This window comes from Oncorhynchus mykiss, chromosome 29 (genome assembly GCF_057628025.1).
Source record: "Oncorhynchus mykiss isolate SJ-2025 chromosome 29, ASM5762802v1, whole genome shotgun sequence".
In the NCBI taxonomy this organism is placed as follows: domain Eukaryota; kingdom Metazoa; phylum Chordata; class Actinopteri; order Salmoniformes; family Salmonidae; genus Oncorhynchus; species Oncorhynchus mykiss.
The window spans coordinates 9,565,260-9,586,352 of record NC_143050.1 but is presented as its reverse complement, the minus strand read 5'-3'; the positions used below and the strand labels follow the sequence as shown (position 1 = coordinate 9,586,352).

At 49.2% G+C, this 21,093-nt stretch overlaps 1 protein-coding gene across 1 annotated transcript; it reads left to right on the top strand.

Annotated features, from left to right (window-relative positions):
• Window positions 1-204: 204 nt before the first annotated feature.
• Window positions 205-6,979, top strand: LOC110509433 (olfactory receptor 10A4-like). The gene is made up of 7 exons (XM_090226233.1): window positions 205-427; window positions 800-977; window positions 3,607-3,771; window positions 3,949-4,087; window positions 5,647-5,721; window positions 6,455-6,494; window positions 6,753-6,979. Exons 1-7 carry the CDS (start codon window positions 205-207, stop codon window positions 6,905-6,907), a joined length of 975 nt encoding a protein of 324 aa, XP_090082359.1. The 3' UTR covers window positions 6,908-6,979.
• The last annotated feature ends 14,114 nt before the right edge of the window (window positions 6,980-21,093 follow it).

The following is a 21,093-nucleotide window of genomic DNA, read 5'->3' as shown; positions in this document are numbered from 1 at the left end:
TCTCTCTCTCTCTCTCTCTCTCTCTCTCTCTCTCTCTCTCTTGTGTATCTCTCTCTCTCACTCATTATCTCTCTCTCACTCATTATCTCTCTCTCTCTTGTGTAGCTCTCTCTCTCTCACTCATTATCTCTCTAACTTGGTAGGTAATGATTGTAAGAGGCTCTATCTCTCCTCCTCCATCCCCCCCACCTTCCCCAGTACAGTATGTTTGAGGTGAATGAGAACTACACGCGTGTGTCAGAGTTTGTGATCGTGGGCTTCCCAGGGCTCCATCCATCCTTCAACCAGCTGGTGGCCTGGTTATTCTTCTTCGTCTATGTGATCACAGTGGTGGGGAACATCCTGCTGGTGGTGCTGTTTGCCCTGGAGCGCAGCCTGCAGAAACCCATGTACATCATCATGCTCAGCCTGGCTCTGTCAGATATAGGTAAGATAATCAGCTGGGTTCTGTCAGATATAGGTAAGATACTCAGCCTGGTTCTGTCAGATATAGGTAAGATACTCAGCCTGGTTCTGTCAGATATAGGTAAGATACTCAGCCTGGTTCTGTCAGATATAGGTAAGATACCCAGCCTGGTTCTGTCAGATATAGGCAGACAGAAGAGAGAAGAGACAGAAGTCATTAAGACAGAAAGGTTATCCTGTTAAAATGTGTGTCTGTAATGACATGTTACCATGAACTTCCTGTTCAAATGTGTGGCCTGTTCTCTAATCGGCACAGCACCAAAACATTCACTAATCAATTGGTTCATGTTTCTTTAATAATGTTGATATGTTGTGCTTCTTGTTCATGTCCCAGGCGTATGCACGGTGTCCCTTCCCAAAGTGATAGCTCGGTACTGGTGGGACGACGCTGGCATCTCTTTCTATACGTGTCTGATACAGAAACAATTCATCCACTACTTTGGAACACTCACCTCTCTCATCATGATGACCATGGCTATGGACCGATACCTGGCTATCTGCTACCCTCTCAGGTAACATAGATCTACTTAACCCTAACCCTAACCCTTACCCTAACTCTCTCATCATGATGACCATGGCTATGGACCGATACCTGGCTATCTGCTACCCTCACAGGTAACATAGATCTACTTAACCCTAACCCTAACCCTTACCCTAACTCTCTCATCATGATGACCATGGCTATGGACCGGTACCTGGCTGTCTGCTACCCTCTCAGGTAAAATAGATCTACCTAACCCTAACCCTGACCCTAACCCTAACTCTCTCATCATGATGACCATGGCTATGGACCGATACCTGGCTATCTGCTACCCTCTCAGGTAACATAGATCTATTCTACAGTGAGGGGGAAAAGTATTTGATCCCCTGCTGATTTTGTACATTTGCCCACTGACAAAGAAATTATCCGTCTATAATTTTAATTGTAGGTTTATTTGAACAGTGAGAGACAGAATAACAACAACAAAATCCAGAAAAATGCATGTCAAAAATGGTATAAATTGATTTGCATTTTAATGAGGGAAATAAGTATTTGACCCCCTCTCAATCAGAAATATTTCTGTCTCCCAGGTGTCTGTTATCCTCTAGTGACTCCTCATCCCGCATGAGGGAGCGTAATCATCGACTGACACTAATTAGCATAACGCAACGGACATAAATATTCCTAGAAAATATTCCTATTAATGAAAATCACTAGTGAAATATATTGAGCCTTTTTTAGCCTTTTGTTAATCACCCTGTCATCTCAGATTTTCAAGGTCCTGGATGGCAGGAAGCTTGGCCCCAGTGATGTACTGGGCCGTACGCACTACCTTCTCTAGCGCCTTATTGTCGGATGCCGAGCAGTTAACATACCAGGCAGTGATGCAACCGGTCAGGATGCTCTCGATGCTGCAGCTGTAGTACTTCTTGAGGATCTGGAGAGCCAAATCTTTTCAGTCTCCTGATGGGGAAAAGGTGTTGTCATGCCCTCTTCAAGACTGTCTTGGTGTGTTTGGACCATGATCGTTTGTTGGTGATGTTAATGGGGACCTGTTCAGCCCTCCTTTTACTACAGTCTATGATTAGCTAATTTGTCTTGCTCACATTTAGGGATTGTTGTCTTGGCACGACACTGCCAGGTCTCTGACCTCCTCCCTGTAGGCTGTCTCATTGTTGTTGGGGTTCAGACCACTGTTGTGTTGTCAGCAAACCTAATGATGGTGTTGGAGTCATGCTTGGCCACGCAGTCATGGGTGAACAGGGAGTACAGGAGGGGACTGAGCACGCACCCCTGAGGGGCTCTTGAGGGGCCCCAGTGTTGAGGATCAGCAATGCAGATCTGTTGTTGCAGATGACCACCTGGGTGCGGCCAATCAGGAAGTCCAGGATCCAGTTTCAGAGTGTTGTATTTAGTGGGTCTAGGGTTTCTTTGATGATGGTGTTGATGTGAGTCATGACCAGCCTTTCAAAGCACTTCATGGCTACCGACGTGAGCGCTACGGGGCGGTAGTCATTTAGGCTTGCTACCTTCGCTATCTTGGGCACAGGGATTATGGTGGTCTGCTTGAAACATGTAGGTAATACAGACTCGGTCAGGAAGAGGTTGAAAATGTCAGTGAAGACACTTGCGAGTTGGTCCGTGCATGCTCTGAGTACACGTCCTGGTAATCCGTCTGGACCCGCAACCTTATGAATGTTGAGCTGTTTAAAGGTCTTGCTCACATCTGCTATGGAGAGCGCGCACAAAAAGCTTATCTCTCTCATATTTTGTGCACAAATGTGTTTACATTCCATTTGGTGACCATTTTTAATTTGCAGATATAGTCCATCCACCTGACAGGTGTGGCATATCAGGAAGCTGAATAAACAGCATGATCATTACACAGGTGCACATTGTGCTGGGGACAAAATAAGGCCACTCTATGATGTGCAGCTTTGTCACACAGCACAATGCCGCAGATGTCTCAAGTTTTGAGGGAGTGTGCAATTGGCATGCTTACTGCAGGTATTTACACCAGAGCCATATAATTTATTGTTATTTTCTCTACGATAAGGCATCTACAAAGTTGTTTTAGAGAATTTGGCATTACGTCTAACCGTCCTCAACAAACACAGACCAGGTATAACCACGCCAACTCAGAACCTCCACATCCGGCTTCTTCACCTACGAGATCGTCTGAGACCAGCCACCCAGACAACTGATGAAACTGAGTATTATTTCTGTCTGTAATAAAGTCCTTTCGTGAGGAAAAACATATTCTGATTGGCTGGGCCTGCCTCCCCAGTGGGTGGGACCTGGCTCCCAAGTGGGTGGGCCAATGCCCTCCTATGCCCACCCGTGGCTGTGCCCCTGCCCAGTCATGTGAAAAGAAGAGATTAGAGCCAAATTAATTTATTTCAATTGATTCATTTCCTTATATGAACTGTAACATTTTTTAAATTGTTGCATTTTGCGTTTATGTTCTTGTTCAGTATACTGTCGATATATCTACCTGTAACTACCTGTATTTCCCTCTCAGGTGTTCATATGATAACGACCAACCTTTTACAGAAGGCAACTCATAGATAACTCTGTCTCTTTCTCTCTTTCTCATCCCCTATCCAACCCATCTCTCCCCCCTCTCCCACCCCTCTCCCACCTCCCTCCCTCTCCACCAGGTACACAGAGCTGATGACCAACAGGACCATGTCTCTCCTAACAGCCCTGTCCTGGGTGTCAGCCATGATAGTACCAGGCATCACCACCATCCAGACATCCCTGATGCCTTTCTGTGGGCCCAACCGCATCACCCACTTCTACTGCAACACCGTGTCAATGAACCAGTCAGTGTCCACATCCCAAATTGCTCCCTATTCTCTTTAAAGTGCACTACTTTTGACTCCTAGTGACTTTACTGTTATACTTGATGTATATACACTATATGTATTTTTTTAAATGATCAAATAAATTCAGTCAACCAACCAATCAACCAACCAACCACTCACTCACTCACTCAACAGGCTGTCGTGTGCTGACATCTCGTCCCAGAGCACAGTATCCGTCGCACTATCCATGTTCGTCCTCTTCCTCCCCTTCAGCTTCATCGTCTTCTCATATGTCAACATCATCGTCAGCGTGATGCGCATGGCTAACGCACAGGTCAGAATTCCGGAGGTGTGGAGTGTGAGGGTGGGGTGTGCATGGGGAGGAGGGGTGGGTGATGCAGGGGGGCTGGGTGGGAGAAGGGGTGGGGAGTGCAGGGGGGCTGGGTGGGAGAAGGGGTGGGGAGTGCAGGGGGGCTGGGTGGGAGAAGGGGTGGGGAGTGCAGGGGGGCTGGGTGGGAGGAGGGGTGGGGTGTGCAGGGGGGCTGGTTGGGAGAAGGGGTAAGGAGGGGTATGTAGGGAGGGGTGTGTGAGGAGGGGTAAGGAGGGGTGTGGGGTGCAGGGGGGCTGGTTTGGAGGAGGGGTAAGGAGGGGTGTGTGAGGAGGGGTGTGTGACCCCACCACTAAATGTTTATGAGCATGGTCTTATTTCATTACGAGCTCAACGTAACATCAATAGGTTTAGGCTACTACACATGATACTCTAATTTTCCCTATTCCCAACAGGAGGTTGCTACCACATAGCCTATGAATGAAAGTTTACACAGGTCGAGAGAAAAATTGGAGTAATCAAGCTGACAGTGACATTCAATACCACCTTGCACACTCTTGCCTGCGTCTAGTTGATCTAGGGTGTGATCATTAGTCCAACAATTGTAAACAAGAGTTTCTATTGGACAAGTTCAGCCATGTTTATCCCCATTTCGTTCCATTTACTTCCTTTTAATAAATGTTTTTCAACAGAATCTACGTAATGAATGCATCCCTGATCATCCCTGGGTGTTTGAGTAGGCTAAACTAGCTAGCCGCATTTGCTAGCTAAGTAAGTGAAAGTGAAAAAAATACAATGAAATATAGTTTGCTCTCTCTCTTGCTTCTCCTTCATTTGTTCAAAACTGCTCAAGTATTGTCCATCTTTCTCTTTGAGTCATCTACTCACCACATTTTATGCACTGCAGCGCTCGCTAGCTGTAGCTTATGCTTTCAGTACTAGATTCATTCTCTGATCCTTTGATTTGGTGGACAATGTCACTTCATGCTGCAAGAGGACGTCCTCCAGAAGTTGTCATAATTACTGTGTAACTCTATGGAAAGAGGTGAGAACCTTGAGCCTCCTAGATTTTGTACTGAAGTCAATGTACCCAAAGGAGGACGGAAACTAGCCGTCCTCCGTGCTACCCTACAAAGTGTTGTTGAGGCTACTGTAGACCTTCATTACAAAACAGTGTGCTGTAAGCAAATATTTGCTGACGTGAATATATTTACTACAGTTTTATCTAAAAATGATTTTAAAAATTGTTTCACTATTTTATTTTTAGAAATTAACTGAGGAGTATGTTCCTCCTCATCCTCATCTGAGGAGCCTCCTCTGCACTAAACCTGGACTGCCAGGTTCACCATTTCAACTTTACATCACACATTGCTTGTCCTGTCCTGTCTCTGTCCGTAATTTTAACTACTCTCTACTAACCCTAACCCACTGAGAACATTTCTCCATCTCTCCCCTCTCTAACCCAGGGCAGGGTGAAGACTTCTCAACCTGCTCCTCAGGGCTGTATCATTCTTATCTAAACTAAACCTTTCCTCTAACCCACTACTCTCCCCTCTCTAACCCAGGGCAGGGTGAAGACCTTCTCTACCTGTGCTACTCAGGGCTGTATCATCCTTATTTACTACATCCCCCGCTTCGTAGTGAACGCTACACCCATCAACCCCAACCTGACCATGACCCCTGACCTCCGCATCGGCCTCACCCTTTTACACAGGTAGGTAGACCACAGATTAGAGAGGTGGGCTGGGAACCCAAAGGTTGCTAGTTCAAGTCCCGGGCCGGGCGATGCAAAAGTGTGGAATGATCTGGCTATTTTGTCAGATCATTACCACCTCTGCCGTTGTGCACTCATCCCAAAAACAGCTTTCCATCCAGGCGCTCCCCCGTCTGAAATAATTGTCCCTCTCTCCCCTTCCTGTCTGTTTCTCCCCCTCCCCTTCATTCCTGTCCCTCTCTCCCTTTCGTCCCTCCCCTTCTGTCCCTCTCTCCCCCTCCTGTCTGTTTCTCCCCCTCCCCTTCATTCCTGTCCCTCTCTCCCTTTCTTCCCTCCCCTCCTGTCCCCCTTTCCTCTCCCGTCCTGCCCCCCCCCCCTTCCTGTCTGTTTCTCCCCCTCCGCTTCATTCCTGTCTCCCCTCCTATCCCTGTCCCTTTCTTGCCCTCTCCCTTCTCCCCCCTGGCATCCAGAGTCGGTGGAAGACCTTCTCCACCTGTAGTTCCCAGCTGTGTATCATCTCTCTGTACTACGTCCCCCGGTGCTGTGTCTATACCAGCAGCGTCATCAACTTCTCCATCAGCCAGGACTTTGTTCTCCGCCTAACCCTGCTCTACAGGCAGGTAGCGTAGAGGTTAGAGAAGCGGGTCAGCAACCAGAAGGTTTTCAGTTTCAATGCCATGTTTGCCAGGGAAAAATGTGGTTGGGAGTGGTGGATTGCTGCCGTCTGTGTCCTAGATGCCATCACCTGCTGTTGTGACTTTGAGCAAGGCAATTAACCCCTAAATGCCTCACTGGGCACTACACTAGTAGCTGCCCATTGCTCCAGCCCCTGTGTGTGTGTGTGTGTGTGTGTGTGTGTGTGTGTGTGTGTGTGTGTGTGTGTGTGTGTGTGTGTGTGTGTGTGTGTGTGTGTGTGTGTGTGTGTGTGTGTGTGTGTGTGTGTGTGTGTTAATAAAGTGTTCTTCTTATTCTACAGTCTGCTGCCACCCCTAGTCAACCCCTTCATCTACTGCATCCGTACCAAGGAGATCAGGGCTTTCCTGGCCAAGTGGGCCAACCGAGGGCAGTCCAACGCACATCACAAACCCTGCATCCACCCCATAGCCTGCTGACAGGCACTCAGGCAGCCTGCCGCTTATAAAATCACACAGGAGGCATTATGACTGCATACATCTCCTGTTCTCTCACCTATGAAGGAAGCCATTGGCCGAAACGTAATCTGGTCATGCAGGTGATGAGCCCCAGATCTGATATGTTTTCATTATTATTATTCAATATGGTAAACAATAAACTTTCACACTTGTTTTTGCTGTCTGGCAGTTTGTTTTTGTTCCCAGATACTGAATGTGCTGTGAAAGAAGAGAGACTACAACACATTCAGACAGCAACAATCATATCTTCATTTGAAATGTCACATCACTCAAATAAGACTGATGTCATCAAATCACATTTGATACGTTTAACCCTTAAAGGGGCAATCCAGAATTAGTACATCATTATTTTACTTTGAAATGAGTCACACATTAGCCGTGGATTCTTGAAGATTATAATTTATAAATGCCCCGTGAGCTTAGTTCAACGGCCGTGCCCCATCAGAAGTGCCGTGCCCCATCAGAAGTGCCGTGCCCCATCAGAACCCAAAATATAAACTTGTTTACTCCACATGTGTAAACAAGATCAATGTAAATGTACACTGTATAGTTTCAAAACTAGACTTTTGATCTCATGGATGCACTGTAAAGGCGTTGCTGTGAATTTGACAGTAACTTACAAGCAGCTGATTGGTAAGTAAGTTACTGTTTATCATATTGCAGTAAACCTACTGTCATCTCAATGCTGTAACAAAGCAAGTACTGTGTAATGCCCAGTGTTGGGGGTAACCTTTAATGTGTTAGTGTAATGAACACCAGGGGAGACAGAGAGCTGGTTTCAAGCGCAGGGCGAAGCAGGTGTTTATTGGTAAAGGACCACAGGAGGAGGCAGGTAGCTGGGTCCAGGGGCAGGTAGCTGGGTCCAGGGGCAGACAGAAGGTCATACACAGGAGGAGGCAGGTAGCTGGGTCCAGGGGCAGGCAGAAGGTCATACACAGGAGGAGGCAGGTAGCTGGATCCAGAGGCAGACAGAAGGTCATACACAGGAGGAGGCAGGTAGCTGGGTCCAGGGGCAGGCAGAAGGTCATACACAGGAGGAGGCAGGTAGCTGGGTCCAGGGGCATGCAGAAGGTCATACACAGGAGGAGGCAGGTAGCTGGGTCCAGGGGCAGGCAGAAGGTCATACACAGGAGGAGGCAGGTAGCTGGGTCCAGGGGCATGCAGAAGGTCATACACAGGAGGAGGCAGGTAGCTGGGTCCAGGGGCAGGCAGAAGGTCATACACAGGAGGAGGCAGGTAGCTGGGTCCAGGGGCAGGCAGAAGGTCATACACAGGAGGAGGCAGGTAGCTGGGTCCAGGGGCGGGCAGAAGGTCATGCACAGGAGGAGGCAGGTAGCTGGGTCCAGGGGCAGGCAGAAGGTCATACACAGGAGGAGGAAGGTAGCTGGGTCCAGGGGCAGAAGGTCATACACAGGAGGAGGCAGGTAGCTGGGTCCAGGGGCAGGCAGAAGGTCATACACAGGAGGAGGCAGGTAGCTGGGTCCAGGGGCAGGCAGAAGGCCATACACAGGAGGAGGCAGGTAGCTGGGTCCAGGGGCAGGCAGAAGGTCATACACAGGAGGAGGCAGGTAGCTGGGTCCAGGGGCAGGCAGAAGATCATACACAGGAGGAGGCAGGTAGCTGGGTCCAGGGGCGGGCAGAAGGTCATACATAGGAGGCGGCAGGTAGCTGGGTCCAGGGGCAGGCAGAAGTTCATACACAGGAGGAGGCAGGTAGCTGGGTCCAGAGGCAGAAGGTCATATACAGGAGGAGGCAGGTAGCTGGGTCCAGGGACAGGCAGAAGGTCATACACAGGAGGAGGCAGGTAGCTGGGTCCAGAGGCAGACAGAAATTCATAAACAGGGGGTCCAACAAGGCAACCGTACAGGCAGGGAAAATGCTAGTAACGTCATCTGGGAGATCAGACAATAGGTTCATAACAGGAAGGGGAATAGGCAAAAGGCGTCGTTAGTGAGGCAGGCAAAAACTATCATACACGGGAGGAATAGACTACAGGAAAAACAGAGCTCTGAATAGAAGTGTGTCACAAAACAAACAATACCTCACAATGATGGGGGTGCAAAGGAACTGAACTAAATAGTGTGTGATGAATGACATGCAGGTGTGTGAACAGGAAAGTGGTCTGGAAAGGTAGCTGCGTTCAGGGGATCTACGTGTTTGAGAGTGTGAGTTGGAAGCAGACGTTACAATTGCAGTAATACGCTACTTTTATGCTTCATTCTACAGCTAGAGGACTCCTGATATCTCCACGAGTGATAAGTATAACTTTTGTCTTTATCTAATCTCACTGCAACCCCCTTCCAGGTCTCTGATCACTAATTTGTTTCCTTTTCTGTCTCCCTTTCCTCCATCCCTAGCCACTCAGCCCCTACCCAGATGGCCATGATCCTTTGCAATCTTTGCTCTCTCTCTCACACGACTCTCTCCTCTTCTATCCTATCATCTCTCCATGCTGCTAAATCCTTTGCCCTCCTGTTCCTGATTCTGTCTCTTTGACCCTACTCTCCTCCCTTTCCTCATCCTATGACTCACACCGTCCCCTTTCTTTCCTCCCGTCGGCTCGGCCCTCCCCTCCTGCTCCATGGCCGAGTGACTCATTGCGAGCTTACAGAACTGGGCTGCTGAGGTTAGCTGAGAAACTTCCGGAGGACCTCTCATCTTTTCACTCCTTCCTCTCTACCTTCTCTTCCTCTGTATTCACTGCTAAAGCCACTTTCTATCACTCTAAATTTCAAGCTTCTGCCTCTAAACCGAGTAAACTCTTTTCCACTTTCTCAAGCTTTCCTTGATACTCCACCCCATCACCCTCCCTCCTTCCTCTCTGCGGATGACTTTGTCAACCACTTTGAAAAATAAGTTTGAAGACATCCGCTCCTTTTTCACTCAGCCTATTGAGTACACTGGTCTCAGTCACACAGGACTTCCCTACGCCTTGACCTCTTTCTCTTTTCTCTCTCCAGATAAAATCCTGCGATTAGTAAGATCTGGCCGTCTGACAAGCTGCCCACTAGAACCCATCCCAAATCAAATCAAATGGTGTTGGTCACATACACATGGTTAGCAGATAGTGAAATGCTTGTGCTTCTAGCTCAGACAGGGCAGCAAAATCTAACATGTAATCTAACAATTCCACAACAACTACCTAATACACACAAATCTAAGTAAGGAATGGAATAAGAATATATATATACATATAAATATACGGATGAGCAATGACAGAGCGGCATAGGCAAGATGCAATAGATGGAATAAAATACAATATCTTTTCACCCTTCTCCAGACCATCTCTGGAGACCATCTGAGATTCCTCACTTCCCTCATCAACTCATCCCTGACCACTGGCTGCATCCCCTCAGACTTCAAAATGGCCAGAGTCACTCTCCTCCTCAAGAAACCAACACTTGACTCATCTGAAGTCAAACTACAGACCTGTATACCTTCTCTCTTTTCTTTCCAAAACACTTGAGCATTCTGTCTCTGATCAACTCTCTCGTTATCTCTCTCAGAACAATCTTCTTGGCCCTAACCATTTCAAGACGGCTTCAAGACGGGTCACTTAACCTAGACTGCTCTTCTCTGTGTCATAGAGGCTCTCCGCACTGCAAAAGCAGAATCTCTCTCCTCTGTTCTCATCCAAGATCTATCCACTGATGCAGTGAACAATCAGATCCTCCTCTACACCCTCTCAGGGCTGGGAGTCTCAGGCTCTTCACATTCTTGGATTGCATCCTACCTGGCAGTCCGCTCCTACCAGGTGACGTGGTAGCTCCATCATATCCTCACATGGTCTCTCATATCATTGCTATGCGGATGACACTCAACTACTTTTCTCCTTCCCTCCTTCAGACACCCAGGTGGTGACACGCCCGCCTGGCAGATATCTCAACTTGGATGTCGGCCCATCACCTAAAGCTCAACCTCGACAAGAGATTGCTTTTAAAAGCATCTGAAACCCTACCTCTTCACAGAGTATCTTAAATAATCCCCCTCCTCACCTCAATACCCCCCCCCCTCCCTTTCCTGACTCAACACTTGACCCCCTCGCCCTTTCTATCTCTGACTAGCTACTTTATTGAGGAAAAGTGTACTTACTATGCCTGTGATATGTGGTTGTCCCACCTAGCTATGTATCTTAAGATAAATACACTAAGTCGCTCTGGATAAGAGGGTCTGCTAAATGACACAAATGTAATTTAGTAGTGTAATATACCATGCAGTGTCTTTGGAAAGTATTCAGACCCCTTTACTTTTTCCAAATGTTGTTAGGTTACAGCCTTATTCTAAAATGTATTAAATGGGTGTTCATTTCTCATCAATCTACACAAAATACCCAATGATGACAAAGCACAAACAGGTTTCAGACATTTTTGCTAACTTATAAAAAAATGAAAAACTGACATTTTACATTTACATAAGTATTCAGACCCTTTATTCAGTACTTTGTTGAAGCACCTTTGGCAGTGATTACAGCCTCGAGTCTTCTTGGGTACGCTACAAGCTTTGCACACATGTATTTGGGGAGTTTCTGCCATTCTTCTCTGCAGATCCTCTCAGGCTCTGTCAGGTTGGATGGCTCACAACACTGTACAGCTATTTTCAGGTCTCTCCAGAGATGTTCGATTGGGTTCAAGCATGCTCTGGCTTGGCCACTCAAGGACATGCAGAGACTTGACCCGAAACCCCTTCTGCGTTGTCTTGGCTGTGTGCTTTGGGTCATTGTCCTGTTGAAAGGTGAACCTTCGCCCCAGTCTTCATCAAGGATCTCTCTGTACTTTGCTCAGTTCATTTTTGCCTCGATCCTGACTAGTCTCTCAGTCCCTGCCGAAGAAAAACATCCCCACAGCATGATTCTGCCACCACCGTGTTTCACCGGAGGGATAGTGCCAGGTTTCCTCCAGACGTTACGCTTGAAATTCAGGCCAAAGAGTTCAATCTTGGTTTCATCTGACCAGAGTTTCTCGTGGTCTGAGAGTCTTTAAGTGCCTTTTGGCAAACTCCAAGTGGACTGTCATGTGTATTTTACTAAGGAGTGGCTCCCATCTGGCCACTCTAACATAAAGGCTTGATTGGTGGAGTGCTGCAGAGATGGTTGTCCTTCTGGAAGGTTCTCCAATCTCCACAGAGGAACTCTGGATCTCTGTCAGAGTGACCATCGAGTTCTTGGTCACCTCCCAAACCAAGGCCCTTCTCCCTCAATTACGCAGTTTGTCCGGGTGGCCAGCTCTAGGAAGAATGATGGAGGCCACTGTGTTCTTGGGGTCCTTCAATGCTGTCTCAGAGACCTTATATAGACAGGTGTGTGTCTTTACAAATCATGTTACCACAGGTGGACTCCAATCAAGTTGTAGAAACATCTCGAGGATGATCAATGGAAACAAGATGCACCTGAGCTCAATTTCGGGTCTCATAGCAAAGGGTCTGAATACTTATGTAAAGAAGGTACTACTGTTTTTTATTTTTAATACATTTGCAAAAATGTTTTTTTTTAACTGTTTTCATTTTGTCATTATGTGTGTAGATTGCTGTGGATTTGTATTCATTAAATCAATTTTAAAATAAGTCTGTAGTGTAACAAAATGTGGAAAGAGTCAAGGGGTCTGAATACATTCCGAATGCAGTGTACGTAGTCATATAACGAGTGTTCAAATATCGTGGTATTAGTACAGTTACTTTTTCAAGTAATGTCATGTATTGTCATGTTGTGTCTTTCTGTCCTTTCCTTTCACCCTGTCTCCCTCTGCTGGTCGTATTAGGTTACCTTTTCTCCCCCGCTTTCCCCCAGCTGTTCCTTGTCTCCTCCTAACTACCCATTCACCCCGTTTCCCACCTGTTCCCTTTTTCCCTCTGATTAGGTCCCTATATCTCTCTCTGTTTCTGCTCCTGTCTTTGTCGGATTCTTGTTTGTTGTGTTTCATGCCTGAACCAGACTATCGTCATGTTTGCTGTAACCTTGTCCTGTCCTGTCGGAATCTGCCGGTCTGTCTGAACCTACCTATGTTTGGTTATTAAAGAAGCTCTGTTAAGTTAATTCGCTTTTGGGTCCTCATTCACTCACCGTGACAGAAGAATCCGACCAAGAATGGACCCAGCGACTTCGGATCCTCTCCACTCAGCCGTCGAGATCCAGGGAGCGATGCTAGGCAGACACGAGCAGGAATTGTCTGCTGCTCGACATGCCGTTGAGACCCTGGCCACCCAAGTCTCCAACCTCACAGAACAGGTTCACCATCTCCGCCTCGATCCACCGGCCACTTCCAGGGCTTTCGAATCTCCGGAGCCCAGAATCAATAACCCGCCGTGTTACTCTGGGGAGCCCACTGAATGCCGCTCGTTCCTCACCCAGTGTGATATTGTGTTTTCTCTCCAGCCCAACACTTACGCCAGGAGCACTGCTCGTGTCGCCTACGTCATATCTCTCCTTACTGGACGGGCTCGTGAGTGGGGCACGGCAATCTGGGAGGCAAGGGCTGAGTGTACTAACCAGTATCAGGACTTTAAGGAGGAGATGATACGGGTTTTTGATCGATCTGTTTTTGGGGAGGAGGCTTCCAGGGCCCTGTCTTCCCTATGTCAAGGCAATCGATCCATAACTGACTACTCTATTGAGTTTCGCACTCTTGCTGCCTCCAGTGGCTGGAACGAGCCGGCCTTGCTCGCTCGTCTTCTGGAGGGTCTCCGCGCAGAGGTAAAGGATGAGATTCTCTCCCGGGAGGTTCCTTCCAGCGTGGATTCCTTGATTGAACTCGCTATTCGCATTGAGCGACGGGTTGATCTTCGTCACCGAGCTCGTGGAAAGGAGCTCGCGCTCTCCGTTGCCCCCCTCTCCGCATCACTACCATCTTCCTCTGCCGGCTCGGGAGCTGAGCCTATGCAGCTGGGAGGTATCCGCATCTCGACTAAGGAGAGGGAACGGAGAATCACCAACCACCTCTGTCTCTATTGCGGTTCTGCTGGTCATTTTGTCACTTCATGTCCAGTAAAAGCCAGAGCTCATCAGTAAGCGGAGGGCTACTGGTGAGCGCTACTACTCCTGTCTCTCCTTCAAGATCCTGCACTACCTTGTCGGTCCATCTACGCTGGACCGGTTCGTCAGCTTCCTGCAGTGCCTTAATAGACTCTGGGGCGGAGGGCTGTTTTATGGACGAGACCTGGGCTCGGGAACATGACATTCCTCTCAGACAGTTAAGGGAGTCCACGGCCTTGTTCGCCCTGGATGGTAGTCCTCTCCCCAGGATTCAGCGTGAGACGCTACCTTTAACCCTCACTGTTTCTGGTAATCATAGCGAAACCATTTCTTTTTTAATTTTTCGTTCACCTTTTACACCTGTTGTTTTGGGCCATCCCTGGCTAGTTTGTCATAATCCTTCCATTAATTGGTCTAGTAATTCTATCCTCTCCTGGAACGTCTCTTGTCATGTGAAATGTTTAATGTCTGCTATCCCTCCTGTTTCCTCTGTCTCTTCTTCACAGGAGGAGCCTGGTGATTTGACAGGGGTGCCGGAGGAATATCACGATCTGCGCACGGTGTTCAGTCGGTCCAGGGCCACCTCTCTTCCTCCACACCGGTCGTATGATTGTAGTATTGATCTCCTTCCGGGAACCACTCCCCCCCGGGGTAGACTATACTCTCTGTCGGCTCCCGAACGTAAGGCTCTCGAGGATTATTTGTCTGTAGCTCTTGACGGCGGTACCATAGTCCCCTCCTCCTCTCCCGCCGGAGCGGGGTTTTTTTTTGTCAAGAAGAAGGACGGGTCTCTGCGCCCCTGCATAGATTATCGAGGGCTGAATGACATAACAGTGAAGAATCGTTATCCGCTTCCTCTTATGTCTTCAGCCTTCGAGATCCTGCAGGGAGCCAGGTTTTTCACTAAGTTGGACCTTCGTAACGCTTACCATCTCGTGCGCATCAGGGAGGGGGACGAGTGGAAGACGGCGTTTAACACTCCGTTAGGGCACTTTGAATACCGGGTTCTTCCTTTCGGCCTCGCTAACGCTCCAGCTGTCTTTCAGGCATTAGTCAATGATGTCCTGAGAGACATGCTGAACATCTTTGTTTTCGTTTACCTTGACGATATCCTGATTTTTTCACCGTCACTCCAGATTCATGTTCAGCACTTTCGACGTGTCCTCCAGCGCCTTTTAGAGAATTGTCTTTTTGTGAAGGCTGAGAAGTGCACTTTTCATGCCTCCTCCGTCACATTTCTCGGTTCTGTTATTTCCGCTGAAGGCATTAAGATGGATCCCGCTAAGGTCCAAGCTGTCATTGATTGGCCCGCCCCTAAGTCACGCATCGAGCTGCAGCGCTTTCTCGGCTTCGCGAACTTCTATCGTCGTTTCATCCGTAATTTCGGTCAGGTGGCAGCTCCTCTCACAGCCCTTACTTCTGTCAAGACGTGCTTTAAGTGGTCCGTTTCCGCCCAGGGAGCTTTTGATCTCCTCAAGAATCGTTTTACATCCGCTCCTATCCTTGTTACACCTGACGTCTCTAGACAGTTCGTTGTCGAGGTTGACGCTTCAGAGGTGGGCGTGGGAGCCATTCTTTCTCAGCGCTCCCTCTCTGACGACAAGGTCCACCCATGCGCGTATTTTTCTCATCGCCTGTCGCCGTCGGAACGTAACTATGATGTGGGAAACCGCGAACTGCTCGCCATCCGGTTAGCCCTAGGCGAATGGCGACAGTGGTTGGAGGGGGCGACCGTTCCTTTTGTCGTTTGGACTGACCATAGGAACCTTGAGTACATCCGTTCTGCCAAACGACTTAATGCGCGTCAGGCGCGTTGGGCGCTGTTTTTCGCTCGTTTCGAGTTCGTGATTTCTTATCGTCCGGGCTCTAAGAACACCAAGCCTGATGCTTTATCTCGTCTCTTCAGTTCTTCAGTAGCCTCCACTGACCCCGAGGGGATTCTCCCTGAGGGGCGTGTTGTCGGGTTGACTGTCTGGGGAATTGAGAGGCAGGTAAAGCAAGCGCTCACTCACACTCCGTCGCCGCGCGCTTGTCCTAGGAACCTTCTTTTCGTTCCCGTTCCTACTCGTCTGGCCGTTCTTCAGTGGGCTCACTCTGCCAAGTTAGCCGGCCACCCTGGCGTTCGGGGTACGCTTGCTTCCATTCGCCAGCGTTTTTGGTGGCCCACCCGGGAGCATGACACGCGTCGTTTCGTGGCTGCTTGTTCGGTCTGCGCGCAGACTAAGTCCGGTAACTCTCCTCCTGCCGGCCGTCTCAGGCCGCTTCCCATTCCCTCTCGACCGTGGTCTCACATCGCCTTAGATTTTGTCACCGGACTGCCTTCGTCAGCGGGGAAGACTGTTATTCTTACGGTTGTCGATAGGTTCTCTAAGGCGGCTCATTTCATTCCCCTTGCTAAGCTTCCTTCTGCTAAAGAGACGGCACAAATCATCATCGAGAATGTTTTCAGAATTCATGGCCTTCCGTCAGACGTCGTTTCGGACAGAGGTCCGCAATTCACGTCTCAATTTTGGAGGGAGTTTTGCCGTTTGATTGGGGCTTCCGTCAGTCTCTCTTCCGGCTTTCACCCCCAGTCTAACGGTCAAGCAGAACGGGCCAATCAGACTATTGGTCGCATCTTACGCAGTCTTTCTTTTCGCAACCCTGCGTCTTGGTCAGAACAGCTCCCCTGGGCAGAATACGCCCACAACTCGCTTCCTTCGTCTGCGACCGGGCTATCTCCTTTTCAGAGTAGCCTCGGGTACCAGCCTCCGCTGTTCTCATCTCAGTTCGCCGAGTCCAGCGTCCCCTCCGCTCAGGCTTTTGTCCAACGTTGCGAGCGCACCTGGAAGAGGGTCAGGTCTGCACTTTGCCGTTATAGGACGCAGACTGTGAGGGCTGCTAATAAGCGTAGAACTAAGAGTCCTAGATATTGTCGCGGTCAGAGAGTTTGGCTCTCCACTCAGAACCTTCCCCTTAAGACGGCTTCTCGCAAGTTGACCCCGCGGTTCATTGGTCCGTTCCGTATTTCTCGGGTCATTAATCCTGTCGCAGTTCGACTTCTTCTTCCGCGATACCTTCGTCGCGTCCACCCGGTCTTCCATGTCTCCTGTATCAAGCCCGTTCTTCGCGCCCCCGCTCGTCTTCCCCCCCCCCCCCCATCCTTGTCGAGGGCGCACCCATCTACAGGGTCTGCAGGATTTTGGACATGCGTCCTCGGGGCCGTGGTCACCAGTACCTCGTAGATTGGGAGGGGTACGGTCCTGAGGAGAGGAGTTGGGTTCCCTCTCGGGACGTGCTGGACCGTGCGCTGATCGAGGATTTCCTCCGTTGCCGCCAGGTTTCCTCCTCGAGTGCGCCAGGAGGCGCTCGGTGAGTGGGGGGGTACTGTCATGTATTGTCATGTTGTGTCTTTCTGTCCTTTCCTTTCACCCTGTCTCCCTCTGCTGGTCGTATTAGGTTACCTTTTCTCCCCCGCTTTCCCCCAGCTGTTCCTTGTCTCCTCCTAACTACCCATTCACCCCGTTTCCCACCTGTTCCCTTTTTCCCTCTGATTAGGTCCCTATATCTCTCTCTGTTTCTGCTCCTGTCTTTGTCGGATTCTTGTTTGTTGTGTTTCATGCCTGAACCAGACTATCGTCATGTTTGCTGTAACCTTGTCCTGTCCTGTCGGAATCTGCCGGTCTGTCTGAACCTACCTATGTTTGGTTATTAAAGAAGCTCTGTTAAGTTAATTCGCTTTTGGGTCCTCATTCACTCACCGTGACAAGTAAGGCATCCGTTGCATTCAGATGTATATCTCTACCGGTGTGTTACAGTTTTAAATCCTTGTCTCCTGCTAACAGAATTCATGCTGTAACTGCCTAAGCTGCAGACATTAAATGTTAACTAATTGCCTTTGAACTAATTGCCAGTTTCATTTTTGTGCTCAACCTCCATTCACATTTATCACTGTCAATTGTAAACGATAGGTGGATTCTTCAAGTTTTATCAGTGAAATGTCCGTGCAGAATCTCCATGTCAATCATTTGATCTCAATCAGTTTCAAGGGAATATAGATATTTTTTGAATTAGTCTATGTAACTAACAGTGGTGATGTGAATTATGTAAGCTTACAGTGAGCGAATTTTAGAGCAAATGGTGTTAACAAACTGTAGCCTACGTGGGTTTTTTTAATCTACCCAGCAAGTCTACCCAGAACCATCCCACTGGGAACCCTACGTCATTTTCAATGTGGATGATTGGATAATATTTGGCTGAGATGTTGATCAATGAGATTTAAACCTTTATTCACCCAACAAAACAGGCAGAGTTGAATTTAAAAAGCTCAACAATGTTCAAATGGGAATACAATGTCAGATATTTTGTATTTATACAACTTAGGGCTCTATTCATTATGTAAAAGCTTTCCCAACACTGTAGTCTCTCGTGAACATGCTCTCTTTGATTACTTCAGAAGACAATAATAGTTAGGGAAAGGGGATATCTGGTTATTTGCAAAACTGAATGCATTCAACCGAAATGTGTCTTCCGCATTTAACCCAACCCCTCTGAATCAGAGAGGTGCAGGGGGGGCTGACTTAACCGACATCCACGTCATCAGCACCCGGGAGCAGTTGTTGTTGGGGGTTAACTGCCGGCAGCACCGGAGTAACGGACAGCTCTGGCAGCTCCTGACTGACAGGCGGCTTTGGCAGCTCCTGACTGACCGGCGGCTCTGGCAGCTCCTGACTGACAGGCGGCTTTGGCAGCTCCTGACTGACGGGCAGTTCTGGCAGCTCCTGACTGACAGGCGGCTTTGTCAGCTCCTGACTGACCGGCGGCTCTGGCAGCTCCTGACAGACGGGAGACTCTGGCAGCTCAGGACAGACGGGCGACTCTGGCAGCTCAGGACAGACGGGCGACTCTGGCAGCTCAGGACAGACGGGAGACTCTGGCAGCTCAGGACAGACGGGAGACTCTGGCAGCTCAGGACAGAAGGGAGACTCTGGCAGCTCAGGACAGACGGGCGACTCTGGCAGCTCAGGACAGATGGGAGACTCTGGCATCTCAGGACAGATGGGCGACTCTGGCAGCGGTGAGCAGGCGCCTGTAGGGAGGAGACGGAGAGACAGCCTGGTGCGGGGGGCTGCCACCGGAGGCCTGGTGCGTGGAGGAGGCACCGAATAGACCGGACCGTGGAGGCTCACTGGAGGTCTCGAGCACCGAGCCTGCACAACCCTACCTGGCTGGATACTCCCCGTAGCCAGGCCAGTGCGGCGAGGTGGAACAGCCCGCACTGGGCTGTGCTGGCGAACCGGGGACACCATGCGTAGGGCTGGTGCCATGTACCCCGGCACAAGGAGACGCACTGGAGACCAGATGCGCTGAGCCGGCTTCATGGCACCTGGCTCGATGCCCACTCTAGCCCGGCCGATACGAGGCGCTGCGATGTAACGCACCGGGCTATGCCTGCGCACCGGGGACACCGTGCGCCTCACGGCATAACACGGTGCCTGCCCGGTCCACCTCTCTCCACGGTAAGCACGGGGAGTTGGCTCAGATCTCCTACCTGACTTAGCCACACCCCCCATGTGCCTTCCCCCCAATACATTTTTTGGGCTGCCTCTCGTCCCAGCCGCGCTGCCATGCTGCCTCTTCATACCACCGCCGCTCAGCTTTCGCAGCCTCCAGCTCTGCTTTGGGGCAGCGATATTCCCCAGCCTGTGCCCAGGGTCCCTTGCCGTCCAGAATCTCCTCCCATGTCCATGAGTCCCAAGATTTCTGTTGCTGCCCGATACCACGCTGCTTGGTCCTTTGGTGGTGGGTGATTCTGTAACGTGCGTCGTCCTCGTCTGAGGAGTATGAAGGATCAGAGGACCAATGCGCAGCGTGGTACGTGTCCATGATGAATTTATTAAACACAGAACACTAAAACCAAAATAACAAAGAGAATGACACGAAACGAAACAGTCCTGTCTGATGACATGCACAAAGTCAGAAAACAATCACCCACGAAACACAGGTGGGAAAAGGCTACCTAAGTATGATTCTCAATCAGAGACAACTAATGACACCTGCCTCTGATTGAGAACCATACCAGGCCAAACGCAAAACACAACATAGAAAAATGAACATAGACAACCTACCCCAACTCACGCCCTGACCAACCAAAAACAAAGACATAAGAAAAGAACTAAGGTCAGAACGTGACACTTAGCTTGTGTCCCATGCCCAATTAAGATTTCCCACGGGACTATGCAAGGCAAGGGCGTCCTCTTCCCCGAGCCAGCCCTACAGCTGACCTCATACCTCATATGCCCTCCTCAAGTTGGAGGGATCGAAGGGAGATTGGTCGGAATTGACTGATGTCTGTCGCATCGTTCTCTTTCGGGATTAGCACACCACCAGCCCTTCGCCATGCCTTTGGTATTATTTCCTTCTGCCACACTATCCTCATGAGCCTCCAAAGAAAGCGTAGAACATCTGGGGCGTTCTTGTAGAGCTTGTATGGTACTCCATTAGGCCCAGGAGCTGAGGCCGCTCTTGCTCGTCGGACAACGTTCTCTACTTCCTTTCATTTTGGAGGGTCAGTGTCCAGATTGAATTCTGGTGGTTGAATAGGTGGGATGTCATGTGGGATGATTATCTGCTCATGCCTTTTCGTGTCCTGGTGGACCTTTTCCTGATGTTCTTCCAGTTCAGGCTTTGGAGTTTTTAGGATTCCGCACTTTTCCTTTGCGAAGTTCTTGAGTGTTCCTTCTACGAAGTTTCCTTAAGTTTTCCGCTCTTCACAAGGTTGCCAGCCGACATTTGATGTCTGCTTGGAGGAGCATGAGACCTTCTCTCTCTGCATCAGAGGCCTTCTTCCACTGCTTTCTCAGCTGCCTTCTCTCTCTGACAAGTATCTCGATCTCTTGCTGCCTCCTAGATTTGGTTGGCGCGGGTGGTGTCTTGCCACTTCTCCTTTCATTTACTCCAAAGCGCTCTTCTCCGTAGTGGTAGATAATGTCTCCCATCCTTTCAAGCTTTTTCTCTGCTGTTCCTACCTTCCAAGATTTTCGTCAGGTCGTTGTTGATTGTTTCCCACTCTCTCTTTTCAACAGCTTTTGGGCCACTTCACACTCGGTCTGTGCCCTTTGATCTTTTCCTCTTTTAGAGGTCTCTGTGGTTGGGTGAGTTTATCCACCGGCTTTTCTGTGCTTGTGTTATCCTCCTCCGTTAC